The 22,918-nt window shown below is 46.6% G+C and overlaps 2 protein-coding genes across 4 annotated transcripts in view; both read right to left on the minus strand.

Annotated features, from left to right (window-relative positions):
- Window positions 1-4,562, minus strand: part of LOC142893636 (putative protein MSS51 homolog, mitochondrial) — an 8,995-nt gene extending 4,433 nt beyond the window's left edge. The window contains exons 1-4 of the mRNA XM_076034423.1: window positions 4,391-4,562; window positions 4,144-4,293; window positions 2,145-2,269; window positions 1,305-1,868 (exon numbers count right to left, since the gene is read on the minus strand). Of these exons, the coding sequence (XP_075890538.1) occupies window positions 1,305-1,868; window positions 2,145-2,269; window positions 4,144-4,293; window positions 4,391-4,548 (997 nt within the window). The 5' untranslated portion in view covers window positions 4,549-4,562. The remainder of the gene's footprint in view (window positions 1-1,304; window positions 1,869-2,144; window positions 2,270-4,143; window positions 4,294-4,390) is intronic.
- Window positions 4,563-7,683: 3,121 nt separating this feature from the next.
- The window catches only part of capn15 (calpain 15), a 41,468-nt gene continuing 26,233 nt past the window's right edge, over window positions 7,684-22,918 (minus strand). For 2 of the 3 annotated variants that reach the window (XR_012927727.1, XR_012927726.1), the window contains exons 4-13: window positions 21,366-21,549; window positions 19,503-19,726; window positions 19,272-19,397; window positions 18,445-18,597; window positions 15,776-15,937; window positions 14,551-14,786; window positions 13,474-13,643; window positions 11,931-12,109; window positions 8,533-10,756; window positions 7,684-8,497 (exon numbers count right to left, since the gene is read on the minus strand). Coding sequence is in view for 1 of the 3 variants with exons in the window: in XM_076034430.1 (XP_075890545.1) it covers window positions 10,579-10,756; window positions 11,931-12,109; window positions 13,474-13,643; window positions 14,551-14,786; window positions 15,776-15,937; window positions 18,445-18,597; window positions 19,272-19,397; window positions 19,503-19,726; window positions 21,366-21,549 (1,612 nt within the window). In the remaining 2 variants the exon portion in view is untranslated. Of the gene's footprint in view, window positions 10,757-11,930; window positions 12,110-13,473; window positions 13,644-14,550; window positions 14,787-15,775; window positions 15,938-18,444; window positions 18,598-19,271; window positions 19,398-19,502; window positions 19,727-21,365; window positions 21,550-22,918 lie in introns of all 3 variants that reach the window. The other variant, XM_076034430.1, reaches the window with a different exon arrangement.

The raw sequence follows: 22,918 nt of genomic DNA on the forward strand, positions 1-22,918 counted from the left end.
GGGGCCGGGGCACACAACTGCAGCTAGCAGTGATCATCCGAGTCCCATTTCAAACGAGCAGCTTTACCGACATTATGTTGAGTTCGGCGATCAAAAGCCAAGCTCTTTCCCAGCTGCTCCCCAGTAATCGCCCGAAATCCCCAGTAAAAGCCTCACGCTAATGAACGGGCCAGATCTGGTCGGGCTTCGCATGTCCCCGTTTGCTCTGTTCTCGCTGAAAGACAAACCAAACCATTGTCCGATGAGTCGCCGCTCCTCCAAGACAGCTGGCCACTCAATCTGAGCCGTGGTTATTTTTAGCAGCAGTGAGAGAGGCACTTTGAGGTAAAAGAGATATATCTTCAAAAGATTTTGCCAACTTTTCTATCTGTGCACAGGAGCCGGATCCTCTGAAATTTCAACTCTAAAATCTAACAACTTCCCCATCAGGCCAAACTCCAATGGAAAGCATTTACAACCTGACTTGACTAACATGTCAGGGTCGAGTGGCAGCCTTTTCAGAACAAGAAAGGATTTCTGGTGAGAGAGAAGATTTAAATGGTTGAAATTAAAATGGATGCAGAAGACTTTTTCACCACGGACCTTGCTTTGCTTCACATGCGTCTAATTTCACTTGTCAAGCAAGTGGGAATTGAGCTGGAGCATCCCGGCTAAAACAGCAACAACAAATCAAAACAGAAGCGTCTTCTGGTCTCCTTCCAAGTTCTCCCTCCCCTACCCAAATTATTTCTTGTGGGTCCCTTACCGGAGAGATAAATAAGATAAATCACGTAATATAAATAGAAGGGTGATAAGGCGGTGCAGTGGCTAATAATAATAATAATAATAATAATAATAATAATAATAATAATAATAATAATAATAATAATAATAAATAAAATAATTTTAATTTATAATGCACTTTACATTTAAGCAATCTCAAAGTGCTACAGAGTTCAATTAAAAGCTATTCTAAAAAGGTGGGTTTTTAGGTTTCGCTTAAAAACATCAACAGTCTGTGGGGCCCTCAGGTGGTCGGGAAGGGAGTTCCACAGTCTGGGGGCTGCAGAGCTGAAGGCCCGATCACCCATGGTGCAGAGCTTGGTTCTGGGGGCTTGGAGGGTGTTTGTGCTTGCGGATCGGAGGGTGCGTGAGGAAGTGCAAAGACAGGCACACAAGTCTGATGACTGATATTCTACTTTTCCATGTGTGAATGGTTGTTTGTCTCTGTGTTGTGCTCTATCATGAACTTGTGACTTGTCCAGGATATCTCTGCGTGAATACACAAATAAACAGTGATAGAATACACGTATATATGTACATACCAGGATGGTATCCAACCACCAGGTCAGGCTTGGCTGCTTCCCCCGGCTCCACCGCGTCCTCCCAGAACTGGTGGTAAAGGCCCTTGTAGGCGCTGATGTAGACCCTCTGCCTGGGGCCAAAAGCCCTGAGCGGAGGCCTCATGATGGGGCCGTCCACCACCTCCGGCCCCACCATGACGATCTCGATACCCTGGTGTCCCGGGAATATGTTGTTCAGCTCGTCGTAGTCTGTCAACTTGGCCGCCATGGTCTCGTTGTGCGACGCCCCAGCCAGATGTACAGTGAGTGGCTTGGCGTACGGGTCGATACCAAAATATCTGATGGCCATCCCCACCGTCAGGACCCTGGAGAGGAATTCGCTCTGGATCCGCCACAGAGACCCTCGCAGGTCCGAGTCGTCTGGCCTTGGCCTGCCAACGTTCTTCCACAGGGTCGTCATGTTGGTGCCCGAGCAGATGGTGTCCAGAAGGGGGGTCATGTCCCCTTGCTTGGACCGCCAGTCGTCCCAGTTCGTCACCTCAGAGGCAGGCTTGGACCACTTCTGGGTGGGGAGTGGAAGGTCTCCTGTGTGAAAACATTTGTACATCTTGTTGGATTATTTTGACACGGAAGAAAAACTAAAAGGCGCAGATCATCTTCTCATCTGTGCCTTCAGTTCAAAGCATCAAAGAGATGCGGAATCACTTCAATCATCATGTCAGTCATTTTGTTTCAATGTCAGTTTTAATCCCTCCATCAGTCACTGTCTGCCAGCTTCAAAAAGGCACTGCAAGCTAATCTTCACTTCAGTCACCTCAGACAGATTTTAATTTGGCACCACCTCCTCTGAAAGCCTCTTACCGGTGAACATCAGCCACTCCACCAGTCTGTCGATGGCAACCAGACGCAGCTTCTTGCAAACAGTCTTGTGCTGAGGCCAGTCCTGTTTCTGACAGTCCTTGGTGCAGTAGTACACGTTCAAGCACCTGGGATGGGAGAAGATGAGGTCAGAAAGCAGCGCAGCAGAACACTGTGGAAAAATACAATTATTCCAGAGACAGAAGTCACATAAGTGTCTACGTAGGCAGAACTTTTCTCTCCAAGATGTTTTTACTGCTTAGTCAGAAAGTCATGATGTTGTAGTTTCAGTGCATTAACCTGAAAGGATGAATTTTTTGCAAAAAGAAGTAAAGTAGGTTTTAACTTTTAACAAACAAAATTTGTCTACAATGTCATTTTAAAGTCTGTATGTATGTATGTATGTATGTATGCTAATGTTTTGCATTTTCGAAAACGACACCTCAGACTTTATATACTGCATATACACTTGCAGCATTGCTTTTTTTTACATTTTTATTAGCTTTCAGTCAAAATTATGTTTGTTTGACAGCCTGATTTTAAGGTGAAAATGTGTGGTGTTTAATTTAAAACGAGATAAAAATCAATTAATTCTACGTGAAATTAATTACTTAACATTCAATTACATTTTAATATGTATAAAAATATTATTGATATTGATTAATAATAATACCACATATTATTTCTACTCCATTGTCTTGGTTGAGATATTGATACCCTGCTGGCCGAAAATAAACTGTCAGTCTGTGTGACATCAGCTATATATCTCGCTATGTGCACTATACGTAACGTCTGCAATATGCTGGAATGCGAACGCTGGCCTTGGCCTTTGCGTCGGCTCCAGCCCGGGCTGGTGTAATGCGATCCACACTGAGCACGACCAGCATCTTTAGCCCGTCTTTACATTTGGTCCTTTTCATTGGCGGTCACGTCCTAACAGCGTAAACTGAACCTGGCCGGCGATACCTCACTGCGTGGAGGCTCTGTGTTGTCGTCGAGGTAATGTGTTGGATTAATGGGTGCGAGAGCAGCTGCCAGCTGCGGCCTCGGGAGGACGAGTTCACCGACTCTCCAGTCGCTCGTTGCTGCTGTACAGGCGCCCGCATTTCCATAAAATCATTTATAAGCCGGTGTGTTCTGCACTTTGGGCCTCGCTAATCCTCCGAGAAGAGCTTACGAGTGGACCGAGCGATCGCGGTGGTGGTTAGGGAGAAGGGGGAGGAAATAACTCTGTGAGAATAAACACATGGTGCCCTTGAAAGTTTTCTGTGGAAGAATGGCATTATTTCTTCACGACAAAAGAGAGAAGAAAAAAGAAAAGGAAGGCGAAGGGAAGTCAGCGAGTTGCAGTTTTTGGATCTATTCCGGAGGTGGGCGACCTCTTCCGAAGTCAGAGATAGTTTTACTTGTCAGCACTTTAGTCTATCTTCCTGCCTTAATGTCTGCTGATGGTAACTGCACTTTTCTTTTTTTCCTCTTTTTTGGGGGGGAGAAAAGCAGCAGCAGCTGGGAATTTCAAGGGTTCCTGGATCCAAGTGCTGTGTGTGTGTGTGTGTGTGTGTGTGTGTGTGTGTGTGTGCGCGCGCGCACACGTGCGTGTGTGTGTGCCAGTGAGAGCAACGAGACAAGCAGAAAGTGAGAAGAAGTGGGGGAGGGGGGAGTCACAAAAAGACAACAAGGTAATGATGAAAAAGATAGAGGTTCCTCGCGGATCTCGCAGCCTCGTCCTCGACAAATCCGGAGTCAAACGTTAATAAGCTGCCAACACATGGGGGGAAGGATGCGCGGCTATATTTTTCCCGCTGGCGTCTAAGCTCCAGCTGGCCGGTGAAGACCTTAACACTTGGCAGCTACCAGGTGTGAGTGCAACAACAAGCGCTCATGACCCCAGGCTCCGATGTCCACAGTCGACGACTTGCGGTTTCCAGAATACCACGATAGTCACGTGGCGCACCAACAACACACCTCGGCGGCGACCCTGGGCCGGCGGCTTTGCACTCACTTAGCGCAGCGCTTGAGGGCCTGGCCCTCGGGGAGGTGCTCCGGGAGTTTGCTGCAGCCGGTGCAGAAGTGGAACGTCTCCTCCAGCCTTTGGAACATCTCCTTGTAGTTGCAGAATTTGATCCCCTTGGCTTTTCCCTCTACCGCCGTCCTGTTTGGACAGTTCACAAGCGAATCGCAAAGGAAATCGCGTCTGAGTGGAAGCTGTGAGTCAAGACGGCGGGCGTGTGAACATGTGTGAAAGGTACCTGTACTCCCCGTAGTCCTTCATGTCCAGCTTGCTGAGGATCACCTTGGACAGCCCGGGAACGTTGGAGTCCAGAGAGAAGAAGCCAGATTGGTCGGAGAAGACGCTGTCGGTCCCTGGAGCAAAGGATTGTGGGAGTGCCGGGATCGGAGAGGCCATGATGCTGCAGTCAGATCCCACTGAAAAGCGAATGTAACATTAAAATATCAAGACTGTTCCGAGAATCTCATGTCCCTTTGTTTGTCTGCCAGCAAAAGCCTTAAACAGGAGTTTGGTTTGCATTCCGATGGAACACTGGTTCAACTTGACTCTGACTGAGTGACAACAAGGCAGCAGTTTGATTATAGTTTCAGTTGTTCATGACTTCCTGGGAGATGTTGGCGCTCATTCATTCTCTGTCTACAGTCAGAATCTCTTCACCTTAGACAGACAGACAGACAGACAGACAGACAGACAGACAGACAGACACATACACACACACACACACACACACACACACACACACACACACACACACACACACACTCAACCACTACCACCACCAGGTCAGCCTGACCATGGAGAAGAGGTGGCCTGGATGTGTGTCGCGCAAACAAAGGGGTTTGTGCTTGGCTGCCTGACAATGAGCGAGGTGACACAACACAGAGTTTCACTGCGATTAAAAAACCAAGACGGGTGGCTGGGGTTGAGGGGGGAGTGAAATGATATCACTGCTGCCTCAGTGAGTGATGATAACACTTTAAATGATAGGAGGAAAAAAGGGAAAAAGCATCCCCCCCCGCCAACACGATCCATCGACTTTCCACCGAACCATCCATCTTCTCTCAGCGTCGACTTTATCTTTGCGCAGACGCAGCTTCCCTAGCAGGACGTGACAACAGCGAGACTCCTGTTGTGTTTTAAAATACACACTTTGTCTCTCTCTCTCTCTCTGTCACACACACACACACACACACACACACACACACACACACACACACACACAGGCTGGGATGGATGGACAGGGAGGCTGAGGCGTCTCAGCTGAAGCCAAAGGCTGCAGCAGGAATGTTCCTCCGCACCAAGAACACTTGGGTGTCGCATGATTTATTTACTTGACCTCTCCGTGGAGTCTCTAGGTGTGTGTGTAAGTGGTGAGCGAAGTGTGAAATGTGATCATCAGCTGGTGGAATACCCGCACCCACACGCACGCACGCGCACACGCACGCATGCACGCACGCACACACACACGCACATGGGCAGCTCACGTAGCTCCTCCAGTCTTTCTTTAGACTTTATTGGACACCATCACACCCAAAAACCGTCCAGTTTGAGGGCTGCATATGCACGCAATGATTTGATTGGCCGGACGAGACGCCTGCAGCCCTATAAGGTAAAGCCTTAACGGGCTGCAGTGGATCGCCTTGTGTTGTGGTGTTATTTTAATATAGAACTTTAACTTTAAACCAACTACAGTTGGAACCGAACGTTAACTGGCTTTGAAAACTTTGCTTAACCTTGCCTCTGCCTTCTTGCTTCTTGCTCTTGTTCTTTCATTCCATTTTAAATAACTTAGTTTTTCTTGTTGTTGTTTTTGTTGCTGCAACAACAGCGTTTCTCAGTTTGGGATCAATGAAGTAAATCTATCAATCTATCTATCTGTCTGTCTGTCTATCTATCTGTCTGTCTATCTGTCTCTATTTGTGATGGCACTGACACTGCTGAAAGAGATTCCAGATAAACCGTTTTTTCCCCTCCCAAATGTTTTTATACACTTACAGTAAAGATTCATGATGTCACTGGTAGAAAACAGCTTCATTGAGACTCTTTTCTTTCTTTCTTTCTTTCTTTGACAGGGTTTCCAGGAAATTATTTGAGATTACATCATCTGCAGACACAATCCAAGGCTCTATCTCATTAGTCCTTTTAAGTCAAGGTCAGGAAATTTGGGTTTTCAAACAGAGACGGGGCCAACGGTTATATGTCTTATCTGAAGTTCACTGTGTCAAGTTTTCAACATGGAAACACTTTAGATCTGAACATCTGATCTGTGACATAAACGCATTATTTTTCTAGGCCGTTCAAAACAAACCGCGGACAGATCTTTCGGTATCCGTACCTTTGATTTCCTGTGTAGAGCGAGGAGGCTTTTTCTCCGCTGGAATGTCAGCGCAGGTCATACAGTGGTGATTGACGGCTCCTCATGCTGTCGCCGCACTGCCAAACCCTCCTGGCCGTCCCTGCTGTGGCCGGCGTCCCAAAGCAAAGTGGCTTCTGCACTCAGGGTGATGTAGCGTCTAGGGCAGTTGGAGGGGTAGGGAGTCGGATGGACTGAGGAGGAGTTTTTGCCTTCAGAGGCTGATAAAAGTGGGTGGGCGAAGGGAGCAGAGGGCAGAGGTACATTTATAGATGATGAGGTGGAGGAGGAGGAACACCATCAAGGCTGCAGGGTAACTGAGCAGTTCAGGGTGTTAGACAGGCTTAAAAAGGAAGCCTGGCAAGGACCTGAAGCGTGTCAACATTGAATATTTAATCATCCATGATGATTAAATATTCAATGTTTAATTGGACATTGAATTCAATGTTCAATGTTTAATTGAATTAAATGAAAAGTGAATTCAATTAAACAAAGTGTTCATCCATGATGATTAAATATTGCGCAGAAAAAAAGTTATTTTAATTTCAAATGTCTCGTATAGTGTCTTAATTCACCTCAGCAGAAAGGCCGTCCTGAAGCATTTCATTCATTTCTTCTGATGACTCCAGGTTTTTCCCCAGAAAACCAACCCTTTGTGACATCACAATGGGCACAACAACTCTTGCACTACCGAAAACAAACCTGGCCAGGCATCACCTCGGCCCTCTAACACTGGCCAGTCGTCGCCCCCCCAACCTCCTTTTACCTACAGTTCTTAGGTTTTAACAGGAAGCTGTCTAGAGATCTGCAGCTGCTTCTGGTGGGATCAAGACACCATAAGGAAAGAGGAATACATTACATATTTAAATGTATGGGTAAAGTTTTTCAGGCTTTATACACACACCAGTTAAAATGCCTCGTTGTTCCTGCACTTTAATTCAGAGACGATGCATTACAATACGAGACACTTCGCACGTTTAGAAATGATGACAAAGATGATTCTTTTTTTTATTAAAAAAATTTATTTGGTCCATTGGAGCCTGAGATTGAAAATTAAACATACATGTTTGTACACATATACTCACATCTCCCTCCACCCGAGAAAAGATCAATAAAATATATCACATTCATCATGAGTTCCATTTTTTCCAGCGTGACGCTGAAATTGATTTATTTCATTGTGTTTGTTTCTTTGATCATACCACCACTTTATTATTATTTTTTGTATTTAAAAGGTTCATGGATTTATCTTCGTCTTTATTGTGGCTTATGTTTGCAGTCTGTACATTTACAAGAAGGGAAACCGGAGGAAGGAGGAGAGAGGCGGTCAGCTGCGAAGATCTGAGTCCTCTCGGCTGCAGCCTTTGCAACAGCAGGGGGCGCCCACAACACGCAAGGAGAGTCTCCGAGCACAACTTCACAGAAGAGGAGTTAAGTTCAGTGGGCATCAGCAAAGAGCCAAAAGCAAAACGTGACAGTCATGATGATTACAAAAAAAAAAGAAAAAAAAAAGACCGAGACAAAAATCATGTAAATGTAAAAAGAATCCAGCTGTGACACTGAATTCTGAGGTGCCTCGTTCGTTACAGGTGGTTTTCAGTGCAGGTTTTTTTTTTTTTTCCTTTTCTTTTCAACCTAATCCTTCCACCGGCTAAAGAGCTAAAAGCCCGAAACCAACACAACCTTCATGTGTGATTCAGTATTAGACAAGTCATTAGACAACAGGCCAGCCAATCACGTAAACACACAAATAAATTAGACACAAGAATCCAGTACACACTCTCTCACGCACTCTCTCTCACACACGCTCGCTCGCTCCCTCGGACACGGGGCAGACAAATAATGTCCGAGAGTGGTCATCACTTCTTTGGGGAAACATATTTACACAAACGACGGGAATTGGTCACAGAAACTGCGGCAGTAGTTTTTATTCTTGCAAAAACAAAAAAAGTGTCCACGTGCCGACGAGCAGAATTCTGAGACTCACAGGACCTGGCAACCAAGCAGAACCTTCAGACTCACAGGACCTAGCAACCAAGCAGATCCTTCAGACTAACAGGACCTGGCAACCGGAACCGGAGAGAGGAGAAGGGAGGATTAAAAGTCTGAACCTAAAAGGTCCCAAATGATGCAAGAGTCACTTTGTCAATGAACTCCTTTGGGGAAAAGTTCATCTGCTGCCCGCCTGCTAAAACACAAACTGCTTCCACTGGAGTCCGGGACAAAAAAAAAAAATCTGGGACCTTTAAAAATCTTTAATTTCACTATTCTTCTAAGCAGCCCGTAGAAGTTCATAATGTCTAATTATCTTTTGTTCGGTTTAGTGCAACAAATTCAAAAATGAAGTCAAGGCAAAAAAGAAAAAAGAAAAAAGAAAAAAGAAAACAAAGAAATGCTTTAAAAAATTTGTCTGACTAAAAGGAACAAAAGAAGATATTCATCTTAGCAGCTTTCAAGTTTTCCCCCCAAACTCATGACACTTTAGTCAGATATCTGGCACTTTTCTCTTTAAAGGCGTTTCCTGCTTCAGCTTGTTTTCTTTCAAAAGTACCACGCAACGCGTCTTCCCCGTCTCTCTGTTTGAACATCTGCGCCGCCTGCGGAGGACTGACAGCTGGGGGAGTGATGGCTGGGGAAGAGGGGGAGTGGGCGGGGTCATGAGAGAGCACCTAAGACCCGCACCACCGCCCTCTTGTGACGCAACTCCAGCTACAAGGGGACTGAAAACCGCTTTCTGAGCCACAACACGTCTCAAGGGCCCCACTGACAAACGGGCAATTTGTTATCACACCAGTGCCGCTAACGCACCGCCTCCCGCAAGAGAACGGCCCAGATGCTCACGCAGAAGGCGGCAACTAAAAAAAATAAAAAAATAAAGACAGAAATACTCCCTAACCTTGCGAAGTAAACTCGGCAGCTCCTCTTTAAGAGCCCCCCCCCAGTGGCAGAGCAGCCTGGCAGCTGCCAAAGCAAACCAACACACTCAGATAAAATACAGGCCCTCGATCTGCAACATTAAAAAAACAAAAAACAAACGTACCGATCCAAGAGGGCAACACTACACCAGGAGACGGAGAGAAACAATGTGAAGTGGATGAGAAGAGCCAGCGAGGCCGAGGGGGAATCAAGAACGCTAGCTCCCAAACTGCGTTTGTCTCTGCAGGGGATTGTGACGAAGAGGTGGAGGAGGAGGAGGAGCTGCATGTCAGCCTGGAGAAGCAACGCGGCTCCTCGCAAGATAACAAGTGACAAGATTAAAAAGAAAAAAAACCCTCACAGCTACTTTTAACAGCAGCAGCGTCCAGGGACCAGCGGCCACCGGGTCACCTGACTTGCTGCTCCAGCGTACAGATGGTGAGTTTGGTCCTGAGCTAGAGCGAGAGTGACGGAAAGAGAGAGGGGAGGGGGCGGCGACGAACAGACAGTACTGGATGAATAAAATGGCTTTTTCCGCAACCTTTTTCTTAAAAAAAAAAAAAGAGTAGAAAACAAGTAAGACTGATGTTGATGTCGTAAAATAAAAGAAATCTATATATATGCGTATATTTATATTTATATCTATGTATTTATGGAAGTAGAACTCTGGTTTGGCTCATGAAGTACCATAAAAAGGAGCGGTGGAGGAGGAGGAGGGGCTGAGTGCGGTGAAACCCCGCCCCCCTCCTAGAAGGGTGCGGGTGATTGGCTCGTAGAATGTGGGCTGGCGAGGATGGCTCAGTAGTCACGGCACACGAGCCCCGTCTGCTCTGTCCACGCACAGCGCTCGTACCGGCAAACATTGTAAAAAAAAAAAGAAGAATAAATTAAAAAACAGGGAGACTCATATCTGAGTAGTCGGACCTCGGGGGGGTGGGGGTCGAGTGCAGCTTGCTTCCATCTCCCGTCGTGGCACATCCGTTTGGCGAGGGACTGAACCGGGCGAAGACCCCGTGAAGCGTTCATGCTGTCCATCCCACCTTCCTCCCCAACCCCTCCTCTTCTTCCCCCTCCCCCTCTTTTTTCCTCCAGTGGTCTGACAGAGCGGGGGTGGGGGGTCACAGTCCGTGCAGTCTGCGTGCAGCAGTGGGCGGTGGTCATAGTGGGCGCGGCCGGTGCAGGCCGTCGATGTCCGGGGTGAGCTGGGGGCTGTGGGTGGCCTTGGTGGGGGTCCAGTCGCCCAGCGAGGCCTGGGCCGCCTTGCGGTGAGCCAGGCGGTGCGTGATGGAGAAGCCGGCGTTCCCTTCCAGCTGGGACAGCACTACCAGCACTTGCCTGCAGTGGGAGACAGAGCGTGGAAAAAACTGAACAAACGGCGGCGGCGAGGAAGCGGAAGGAGCAGCAGCTCCTGGTTTTGGCTGCAGCTTGGTTCCATATCATTCAAATTGCACCTTTTGACTTAAAACCAACTAAAACCTCCACTGGAGATAAATAATGAAAGCAAAAATAATGGAAGGGATGTTAATCTGTCAGAGATTAAGATGTAATTGTACTGAAAAACGTGCACTATGTATTTCTGATGAATAATAAGATGAAGTCAAAAGTTACCACTGAGTTTTTGCAGTGTTTCTGTTTACAATGAATCTCAAAGGGACAAAATACAAACTCAACAAGAACAATTTCAGTCTTCCTAAAAAAGGAAGCCCAAATAAATAAAGCTAAATCATTAGAAAATCAAATGAAAACAAATCCACCTAAAAAGAAAAAGACAATTTTCTTTTCACACGGTCCCTGAACGCAGCACTGATCCATGAACAGATGATTCATCTGCACTTTGGAGCGCCTTGTTTTTCTGCTTGGGCCCGTTTTGAGGACGACATGATGAATGTGGACAGAAAGTCGCACCTTAATGAGACCATTATGATGACCTTGTTCAGAAAACAACAGACAGACTGTCGTGCCACAAAAGGGTCGGAACGCAGCACGGAAGACCTTCGTACGTTTGAGAAGAAGTGACATTTCGAACCTTCCGAACTTTTTCCAATTTCCTGCTAAGTAGGGCAAGTTTTCCAGAGGTACACAAACATCTTTAATTCTGTGCGACTTTCTATAGAAATCCAGGTGGAACCGATTAGAGCGGAACCTAATTATGTGTGTCGGTTGATTTTGCAGGTGCGCCTCTCTCTTCTTTTTTTTCTTAGAACCCCAGTTTTTAATTGGTGCTGAGAGAGAGCGAGCGAGCGAGAGAAAGAGAGAGAGTGAGAGAGAAAGGGAGAAAGGCAAAACAGTTGTCAGAGAGAGCGGCGCGATCTAATTGCGCCGAGAAAAGCCTGAAGAAGATTGTTGATAAATAGGAGCTCTAATCCTCCGGGAACACCGCGTTTATACAAACATCGGCCTTTTAAGCAAACGGGGCGGAGACTCTAAAACGCTCCGGTAGCTTCTTAAATACGCCAAGGTGAAACGAAACGAAACGGCAAAGAAGAGGTGGTTTTTTTTTTTGCCGAACCTGTGCAAGGGCGGCACGCTGTCCACCGTCTTGAGGCTGCCGCGCGTCGACACCACGTTGAAGCTGTCGGTGCAGTCGCACGAGACGTGGAGGTAGTACTTGGGGTGGCGGTTCTCCACCACCACGATGAGCCCCGCCCAGCCGTGGGTCAGGTAGTAGCAGGTCATGCCCTCGCGGCCCTGCCAGCCAATGGGAAAACACGTTGAGAAGATCAGGGGTGGAGGGGGCGCTTGTTGACATTTTTAACAAGCGATGTGCAAAAAGTAATTTCTGTCCACTTAACAAGGGCTCTCTCACTAAGTGGAAGGTTTACTGCTGCGGCCCAAAAAAAAAAGAAACACAAAAAAAACCTGAAAACATTTTCAATTTGGCTGAGACACTTTTAAAATGCAGTCAGACAACACAACCCCTGCACAGCGTCGAGAACACACCTCCAAAATGTCTTTTTTTTTTGCGCATACATTTGCAATAACCTGTTAAAAGTCTGATGTTGTTAATGCAGTGGTCGCACTGAGTTTCCACTCAGAACAGGAAATTCTGGAGGAGCAGAGTGACTTAATAAGGACGATCTGAAGTGCTTTGAAAAAAAAAAAAAGAGGAATATTACATCTGAGAGGGGAGACACTCAGGAAAGATTTCAGGAAGTGGAGGAATAATCTGCTCTCTTTGTGTGAACGGCCATGTGCACAAGTAGATAAAAACGTGCACACACGTGCTGCCGCTGCAACAGAATATGGTTCTGAACTGTGCTGATAGATCTAAGTAAGGCAGGCATGGGCAAACTATGGCCGTTAAAATTCTAAATTCCGGCCCGCCGAACTTGAAGAAATGATATTCATAGTAAGTCATAAAACAGCTGGATTTCATCCATTAATTCAGTGCTTTCAGAGTCATTAATAGACATATTTTGCTGTAACGCTTTTGTTCATCTTCAATTGACATTAAAATACATGTTTTCTATGTATTGTAGTGTCTGAAGCTATGGCCCTACTCCTGCAGGCTTCTTGCCTGATAAGACAAACAGACCCCTCGTTAGCGCAGCACCCGCATTAGGTCACTTCCCTTGGAAGGCTTCATCTCAACTCCCTAGGAAGACTGTGTAGGTAACACACATTCCAACTGTGGCCAGTAACTTTCCCATCCTTTCACCTTCTGTGTTACAATTGTCTCTTTGTCCTCCTTACATGGAAATGTGCATGATGACGAAACCTGTGTATAAGGAGGTGATGTTCTAACTATTGTCAGAGAGGTTGTGAGAGCTTCTGCGCCTGTTTGATACCTGACTTCTTTGTAATAAAGCAGTTATTATACAACCAAGTCGGTGTCCATGAGGCTTCCTTCAACATCCACACTTCACTGCTGCAATCTGAAGAATGCACCATAGCATCCCATGATATATTTTTCTTCCTATCAGGTGCGCCACCAAAACTCTCCATCCATCGGCTCCTGCTCCGGCCCCACTGTCAAATTTTAGAACCCATTGTGCTCCACCAGTCCAAAAGCCCAGTCCTGATCTAAGGTGAGGCTAACTGAGGCTCCTTACCTCGTGCCTTTCCCCTTTGTTTTCAGTGAGGTGAATGATGGCGTCCGCCAGTGTGGTAGCGCTCGCCTCCACCTGCTCCACCATCACCTGCCTGGAGCTGTAGATGGCCAGGATGTAGCCGGGGAAGTCCTGGCTGGGCCGCCGCACTGCGCTGCTGGTGGGGCTGGAGACTGGACGGAGGAGAAGAGGATGAGGGTCAATGTCATGTTGCTCTGCGCCAACCTGTCATATTCTGTCATTCACAGATTTATCCTATCATAGTTGAAGAGGAGTTTAAAAAAATGTGAAAACAGTGGTAAATCCACACAATTAGCTTAATATAACTATTAACACAATCCAATGTTAAGACTGAAGGACTGTAAAATGCTAATGAGAGAAGTGGCTGTAAAACTCATCTCAGCATAGAAATTACTGTCTGTTTTGGGGAAAGCTAATGGAAATTAGCCTTTTAGCCATTGCTACATATGAACGAGGCTTAAACAAGCAATTTGAAGCAAATCAAGCCGCATTAGCTGCTGGTACATGAGAAACACACAGGAGCAAGACAAGTTCACATTAGCTACTTGATAGCATGGGGATGTGTGCTAAAAGCTAACAGCTCGTAGAGATGTTTAAACAATGAAGAACAGGACAGGTACAGGATTCTAGTTTTAGCTAGTGGTGTCAAACAGCATGACGAAATAAGCGCAAACTAACGGCGCCCCCTCCTGGGTATATGTTCCAATATCCTCGACTGCAGATGTATCCACACTTTTCACCACCTGTCCCGTTTTTCCCAGAATTGTCTGTCCCGGGAAAAATAAAATCTCTCCCAGGACACAATTTGTCCCGTTTTTTAGGGAAAATGACAAAACCTCATTTGATTTCCGTCTGTGCTCTACTGAACCAGTCACCTCTTGCTTGAGTTTGCTGTAGTGCAAGATGCACCAGCTTTGACAGACTTAATCTGAATGGCGAATTAAAGGTGCAGCTAATGTTGACGCTACTTTCAACTGATGACAACTAACGATAGCTCACATGCTACATTAGACTAGAAACTCCTGCCCCACCCCTGCCGACACTGGTCTGCACACTCACTGGGCGTGGGCGGTCCCGTCGTGCCGTTCACGTTCATCTGCCAGTGGTTGAAGGCGCAGCAGACCACGGCGTACTCGCCCGGCTCCAGCATCACGTCGCAGCCCACAAACTTCTTCACCGCCCGCTTGCTGTGGGCCAGCAGGCGCCCCAGCGTCAGCTTGTTGCTGCTGCCGAAGGAGGCGCGGAACACCATGATGCACAGGTCCAGCAGGTGGCTGTCGGCGGTGTCCGAGCGCCTGGGAAGAAGGGAGAAGAAGGGAGAGGAAGGAGTGATGCAGTGATGTATCAGCTCATGGAACATGGAGCAACATAGAGCTAAATAATTGCAAACATTGGATAAACTTTTATTTCTTTAAGGTTGGTGGGATTACAACTATTTGCAGGTTGATACTGTATCTTTTCCAGAATAACATGCATTAATATTTTGTTACACTATTGATAAGTCACAAAAACAACCTTTATGAAATGGAATAACACCTAAATGTAATAATAAAATCAACATCGTTTCAGTGAACTGGATGGTGTTAAACACTCACATAGTGTACAACTAAGACGTCACAAAACTTTCAGGTGAGAGAGCTGAAGCCACCTGGTCTGTTTTGACGTGTGACTAAAAGCTGCATTGTGCAACTTCTACCTGCACACACTTTTTTTCCACTTTCACAAACTATCACATATTGTGCAGCTATCGGCAAGTCATTTGGATTACTTGCCGATCGGCAACAATGGACGCGTCTGTTTTGCCAACTTAAAACTAGAACATTAGCTCCGCCTTGAGGCCATTCCTTGCATAAATTAATAATTTCCTGAAAAACAGTGCACATTACTATTAGAATCGTTTTCATCATCATGGCCACATAGTGACTCGTCACCGATTCCTTCCCAGTTAAAGGAAAATTATACATTTTTTTTTGGACCTTGAAATTTTAACATTAAAAATAGTTCTGATTCATTATTACCTCGGATAAAAGCATTTCAAGCATTCTGACAGCACCCCCTGCTGGTCTGGTGCAGTGCTACATAGCTTTGGTCACCTGCCTAGCAACTCTTGCAAGAAACACACCTATGAAGTCAATAGTCAGGAACGTATCGCGCTCCATCAGGCCAGCAGGGTGCACTGCGTCAGTCGTAAATGCGATTCTACCGCAGGAAAACTACACAGCGCTCCTTTAAAGAGCGTCGCAGTAATGTGGGGTTACTGTCGCCATCGCTGTCCCGTCTTTACCTGCTGCCCTCCTGGAAGAGTGCGAACTCCAGCGCCGTCCTCTCCAGCACGGTGAGGGCCGTGACGGTGACGGGTCCGCTGGCCTTGCTGGGGAAGCAGCCCTGCAGCCTCACTTCCTGCCAGTCGGAGTGGATCTTGCAGATATCCACCGAGTCGAAGTACCTGCAAGGGGACACAGTGAGTGAGCGAGAGTTGGTCGGCGCGCGCAGTGTGTACTCAGCCCACGATGCGTCGAGCCCGGACTGCGAAGTGCTCGCAAGACGTTTGACAGGGCGCCGCCGCTTCCGCCCCCCCACCCCTTATTTGCATTCATGGCAGGCATCTGTTAAACAGTGGCGCCGAGCCTCTGAGGGCGCCGCCGCGCAAACACCATTTACCTCGCTAAAATACCAAGACCTCCTCTTTCAAAAGAACACCAGCCCTCCCCTCCCCACCCACCGGCCCCAAGAGAGGCTCCTGCTACACCGCTCTCAGCCTGTTGTGTCTTTTTTTTGTCTCATCTCGACCGTCTCCAGCCTCAATCCTCTTGTGTTTCTGACAAACAGGAGGAGGAGGAGGAGGAGGAGGAGGAGGGAGAAGTTTCCCTGCGGCAACGTCTTGTTTCATTGCAAAGCAATTTGTTGTGTTTGCCGGACACATGTGAATCAAAATGCTCTCTCCGGCCACTTTAATAGGTGCAATGTTCAGCTGCTCGTCGACGCTTGTCAACAGCTAACCAGCCAATCACCGGCCAGCGACTCCGGAGTTCAAAGTCACCATGAGATTGAGGAAGAAAGGGGAGCAAAGTGAGTGGAGGTGGTGAACATGGTTGCTGGTGTGGCTGGAGTGTTTCACTGAGTGGTTTAGTGAGGAGGAAAAAAAAAATCACTGTTGACGCCGGGGGTCAGAGGTCAGAATGCACAGACTGGTCTGAGGCCATAGAAAGACAACAGGAACTTAAATAACCAACTGGTTCCAACCCAGACCTGCAGAATATCACCTCTGGGCGCACACCACCTTCAGCTCGTACATTATTTAAAAATATTTATCTGCCACTTTATTAGGGGCCCAGTAAAAGCAATGTGTGCTTAATAAAGCAGCCAGTGAGCGTAAGAATCAATATTATGCTTTTTGTTTTTTCCTCCCCAGGACGAAAATGAGTCCCTGCAGACACAAGCTGTGAATTTGTTGTGTCGCACAATATGAGTCGACCGGGCCGCCAGAGAAAACAATAAACAGTCGGGAGACAGATGGCGTTCCCGTCGAGGCCTGCCACATTTTTTTTTTCCCCCCAGGTTTGAGGCACTCGGGAGGACGAGGACGGTGGCGTTGATTCCTTTGGATTTACTGCAGCTCTGATTGTGTTGGACACAACAAGAGACACATGGAGAGAAAAAACACAGGCCTATACGGATGTGCTTCTACCACTTGGGCACATTTTTCTTTTTCTTTTTTACCTTGAAACATGTGATTTAGGTGAACTTGACATCTGACATCCTTCATCCGTCATGCTACTTAAGGCCAAGAATTCGGCCGCATCAGGTCAGACTGCGTTTTGTTGTGAGCGACGCAGCGTGACAACCGTGTCTGCTGACCTTCGCCGTGTTCCAGGAAAATGAAATTTAAAAAAAAAAAAAAAAGGGGGGGGGGGGGGTGAGGTAACACGTCTTGTCGGCATGTCAGTGCGTGTCGCCGTCGCTGACTGACTGACTGACTGACTGACTGAGTGAGTGACAGGATTCATCAAACATGACACAATACGCTCGGAGCCTCGACAAATCAGACGCCACAGCCGGAGCAGGCGGTGAAACCCTGTCGCTGGATAGCGCAGCGGTGCAGGGAGCCGATGCCTGTTTCTGTCGGCAAACAACAATGGACTCGAGACAAAAAAAAATAAAACAGCCTCCCTCGTAATGGTGTCAATAGCGGCAGGTCGGAAAACTGCACAATGGCGGAAAATTAGCGAGTCATCCATCACTGCTCAGGCATCGTGAGCCCCGATTACAGAAGACAAACGTCTCCCCCCCGACACCGCCGTCTGTAAAACAGCTGCCGTTCCTCTCGACTGGCAGAAATCCTCTGAGGATAAAATGCTGCAGTTCATGATAACAACAACAACAACAACAAGGCAACAGGATCATGCAGGGAACCATGGGAATCTATCGGTAGTCAATGATGTGCGAATGATGTGAAAATAATGTGAAGTGTTCAGTTATTTATTTTTTCTTTTACTCTTTAAAGGCCAAGAGTGTGAGATTTAGCGGCCTCTAGTGGTAAGGCAGCACATTGCAACGTTAATCCTTGTTTCCTGAAGCCCCACTTGGAATCTCAGTCTCCTTCTAAAAGCAGCTGTGGTGAAATCAAAAAACCCAGAGCAGCTAATGCAGCTACTAGACAGCCTTGTAATGTTCTGCTGCGGGACTCTAATACAACAAACTTGTTTACAAGCTCTGCTCCCAACTACAGAAATTAGATTTAAATTAATTTAACTGGTGGAGAATTCAAAGGAAAAAAAGACAATGGCGTGGGTATTGAAGGCCACTAGAGGGGGAGAGGTCACCTGGTACTATAGATTGTGGAGTCGTCACCGAAATGACTTCGATACGTAATTTGGAGCTAAAAAAGGTCAAAAGAGGACGGCTTTCTCTTTCAGCGAAGGAGACAGAGTTTTCTCTGCGCCTGCTCCTCACTTTATGAAGTCACTGTACTCCATCCAGAAGACGCCCTCGCTGCTGCCGTGCGCCATCAGCTCGTGGCGCAGGTGCTGCGGCCACTCCGTCCACTCGTCTGACCAGCTGCCGTTCCAGGAGAAGCGGCCCCACGGGTTACGCAGCCGCAGCAGCCTGGGGCAGAGAAGAAGAGGAACAGGAGGAGGAAAGAGAGGAGGAAGAAGGGTGGTTAGGGAGCTCTTCTTCTCACTGACTGCATTGACCCAAGACTATGAAAAAACAAACAAAAAACACCATCACAAAGTTCTAAAGAAAACATATACTGTACTGTACATAGATATACATGCATAGATGTAAATATATGCATAAATATATAGATATTAAAAGAAAAGGGCACCAGTATGCCAGAAAAAAAACACACACACACAGTCACAAGCCTGTTTTTCAAGATCAACATCTTTGAGCCATGTTGTGTTTTGCACAAACCTGTTAGATGAGTCACACTATCAATAGTAAAATCTACAATAGTGTGAATAAGAAATGCAGCCAAAACAAGGAGAAATTGTAACCGCATGATGTTTCAGCTGCAGCACTGCGTCATGTGATGGCGTCTGGAAAGTTGCATTTTTCCAACTTCAACAGCTTGTTTCAGTGCAGTAACACCGACAAAGTCGAGATGTGCGAGTTGTCAATTTTTTGTGTCAGTTGACATGCCAGTAACACAAAAAAAGACATGTTAAAGAGCTGAAAAGGTAACTTTTTCATTATAAGAACCCAATAAAAGAATGTTGTTTTTAGTTGGAGCAAAAACAAACATAAAAACAATGCACAGGTCCCATGTTCTCTACCTGTAACCCTGGACGTCCCGTACGTCCAGGATAGAGTAGGCGTGTCGGGGCCGCAGACCCAGAGACTCGTAGACGGCGTCGTCCACCTTCATGTTTCCTCCTCCGCACGACGCACCCATTAGAAACCTGCGGAGGAAATACACCAACACACAGTTCAACAAACGGTTCCTTATGCATGTTTAACAAAAAGACATTTGAATCTTCCGCATGTCGAAAGAGCGTTTGGCTTACCCCGCCTCCTTGGAGCTGAGCATCTTGGCCCAGATGAGGTCCGTGTCGATGGGCTCCTCCCTGGGGTTGGTGGAGCTGACCTGCAGCATGAGCGAGTCGCACGGCGCCCCCGTCAGCGTGGCCAGGCCCTCGATGGCGCGCCCCGCCTGCAGGGCGAAGTAGGAGCCGTGCAGCTTGGCCAGGGCCTTCTCGATCAGCGCCACCCACAGCTGCTTCCTCTGAGCCTGCAGACACAGGAGAGAAACTCTGAGTCACGGCGACGTTCGCCACAGGACGCCGCGCCTCGGGGTGGCGCCGCTGGACCCGACCGCCCTGAGATGGTCAGACTTTGGCGAGTACGGGTCGCACGAGAGGTCGAACGTGTTCCTTATCTTCTTGATTGCAGATGCCTGATCTATCTATCTATCTATCTATCTATCTATCTATCTATCTATAAAATAGCCTCTGTCTCCTGGTCTTCCTTTCAACTTCAATTTTGGCCTGTCTCCAACTTTTGAGTCAACGTTTGTTTTGTTGCAGTTTTGTCGTTAGCCACCGACGCCTCAGATCTCAGACTAAGTGCCTCTTTGCAGGAGCATCTCCAGGAAGAGCAAGAGGCAAATGTTTCACAAATGTTGGTAAAGTAGCATCGCATCAACACAGACTTTAATTTGATTGTTTTTTCAAAACAATTTAGTGACTCATCAGAGGCCAACAGCCTCGTCTGGAACCAAGAACAACTTTAGAAGTGATTTAACATTGTTTTTTATTTCATCATTTTAAAATACCATCCTGCACCCATTTTTCATTTCAGGCTTCAGTGGAGCATCCTCCACTCGCAATCATGGCAAAACAGCATATTTAGCCCTGTGTTTACAGCCACCTGCTGAAATACTCAGAATTTCCCGACCTTCAGCATGTTGGAAAGGGAGAACAACAGAGTGCCGTGTAACAGCTGACCTGGGAGCAAATATGTGCCCTCTGTGATGTCACAAAGAGCCCTTTCTCCAAAACTGTGTGTTTGAGTTCACACTGTTTAAGAGGCGAAGAAAGCAAAAAAGGAACAGGATGGACATTTTTCAATCCAGGGGAAAATGTCGGTGATGTAACTTCTGCATAATAAAGGACCTTTAATAAAGCTGCAATTCCCTTTACGGGCTAAAGGTGAGCTGGTGCAGTGGGTCAGAACAGAGCCAAGCTGGAAATAATACTTCTAATGTCTGCATTCAACTCTCTGACCTGACAGCCAACAGAAAGAGGCATATTTCCACTTTAACTTCCTCTAACTATTATGCAGTGTCAGGGACAATCTCTTTAGCATTAAAGGACCCACATTATGCAAACCGCTCATGACTGGTGTCTTCTAATAATAGTGTGTCTCTCTAGCCCCTCAATGAACCCCCTGGAAACAAGAAGAAAAACACTTTTCAGAGAAAACGTAAGAAAATAAAGAAGTCTGGAAACAAGCCCTCTGTGATGTCACTAACTGCAGTGAGAGCTCACTGATAACTTCCCCCGACCCATAGCTAGTGTTGGTTCCTCCCACTGAGACCACCTTTTTTTTTAAATTTTTTTTTACAGATCTGAAAATGAAAAATCAACAATAAAAAAAAAAAAATCATTGCTTAGTGAATGAGAGGATTCTTTCTTCATTTGCTGTTTCCATCAGCTTTCTAGTGCGATATTCTCCAAAATACACTTTAAAAGGCTGGATTGACACTCACAGCATTTTCTTTATACAAAACCGAACAAAATATAAAAAATCAGGAATGTTATTTTTGAAAACTAAAGCAAACATCGTATTTTAATGTCATCTCTCAATAAAAAAAAGTTAAACTGCTGGATTAAAACCGCAGGCAGTTGTTGCCCCTCCCCCTCGCTGACCTGTGAAAAGAGGAGGTAGCCGTATTCGTCGCAGGGAAGCATGTCGTCCACCAGCACCGTCGTCCACGTCCCGTCCTTGCACAGCCGCACCTGGTAGGCTCCCTCGGGGCAGATGGTGCGGGTGATCATCACTCGCTCCACCAGCTCGGGACGCTCAGCCAGCACCGCCAGCGCACTCAGGAACCTGCGAGGGGCGACGAAGAGACGAGGCAACTGAGAGGACGTGGGTGAAATAGAGTGCAGGGGAACAGAACGGCGGCGCCTGAGAGGTGGTCGATGGTCTGCGGCCAATCACACAGGCAGAGGTGATGTCCCGGTGACGGAGGGACAAAAATCAGAGGGAGGAACGAGTGAAAAGTGACAAGAATGCGTGTGGACTCTGGCAGCGTGCGGCAAGACCGACTAAAGACGCTTTTCCGTTTACCTCACAATTACCATTAATTCATCCTGCGGCAACAACAAATTAAAACTTGCCCGAACTAATTAGTTTGAAAGAGAAATTAGTTCATCAAAAAGAGGAAGAGCGGAGAGAGAGAGGGAGAAAAAAACTAAATACATCAGAAAATGCTAATTTCTCACACGGGAGAGAAGGCAGCTGGGGACGTGAGGAGCCGACTTAAAAGGAATATATTAAAAGTTATGAGTGTTAGCCGTTTGAAAATGTAGAGGCAGATCACACAATGCTGATGAAACGGCTACAAATAGCCGTAGATTTGGGACCGGCTACAAATATTTGCCTTTGTTTGCTGCTGACTCGCTGCAGATTTTGGCAAAATGTCCTAAACTGCCAACCAGATCCTCCCCTCCCCCGACCTCTGATGTACCCACAGATAAAAGCTCTTTAAATGTCCCACATTTTGTAAAATTCACTTCAAGAGTATCTCTGAAAAAAAAAATGCCTCTAAGCCGCCACTGAACTGGGAAACGAGGGAAGTCCTCCCTTTGCGTCTATTGCTTGGCCCATATTCCAGATACTGACTTATGCTAAATCATGCAGTGCTGGAAATTGGCCCTTTCTGATGTCACAAAGGGCACCAATACTTCGGACAGATTAGCAACAGCAACTCGGGCCAGATTCTGCCTCCGCCCTCTGAGATCATCTTGTTTTTGGTCCAATCATATTGAAGGGCCAGCAAAACCTCTGTTTTTGGAAGCTAAAACGTAGCATTTCAGCCACGGAGGCTTCAAAAGCTGTAAAAAGAAGGCTGAATATGCTTTCTAATCTAAAGGTTTGGTGAGTTTGGATATTCATTCTTGGTTGGGTTGGTGGACACAACATTGGTGGTAAAATGATCTGAACTTTTTTTGTAGAGTGAAAACACTTAAAAGCACTGAACGAAAGTAAATATATCGCACTTATATGCTATGCTAATGTTTACGGTGTAGAGTTCTGCTACATTGGCTCTCAGTGTGAAGCTTTCTGCAGAGGTTGTAATCTGGATGACCAATCATGTAACTACTCCACCGGTGTCCGTGATGAAAATAAAGATCTAAAAAAAATAATAAATAAATAAATAAACAAATGTCAGCGTCCCCGAGCGCTGCAGCTCGCA

The sequence above is a fragment of the Nelusetta ayraudi genome, unplaced genomic scaffold, assembly GCF_046127955.1.
Source record: "Nelusetta ayraudi isolate G7.1 ecotype Tasmania unplaced genomic scaffold, CSIRO-AGI_Nayr_v1 ptg000042l, whole genome shotgun sequence".
Taxonomy (NCBI): Eukaryota; Metazoa; Chordata; class Actinopteri; order Tetraodontiformes; family Monacanthidae; genus Nelusetta; species Nelusetta ayraudi.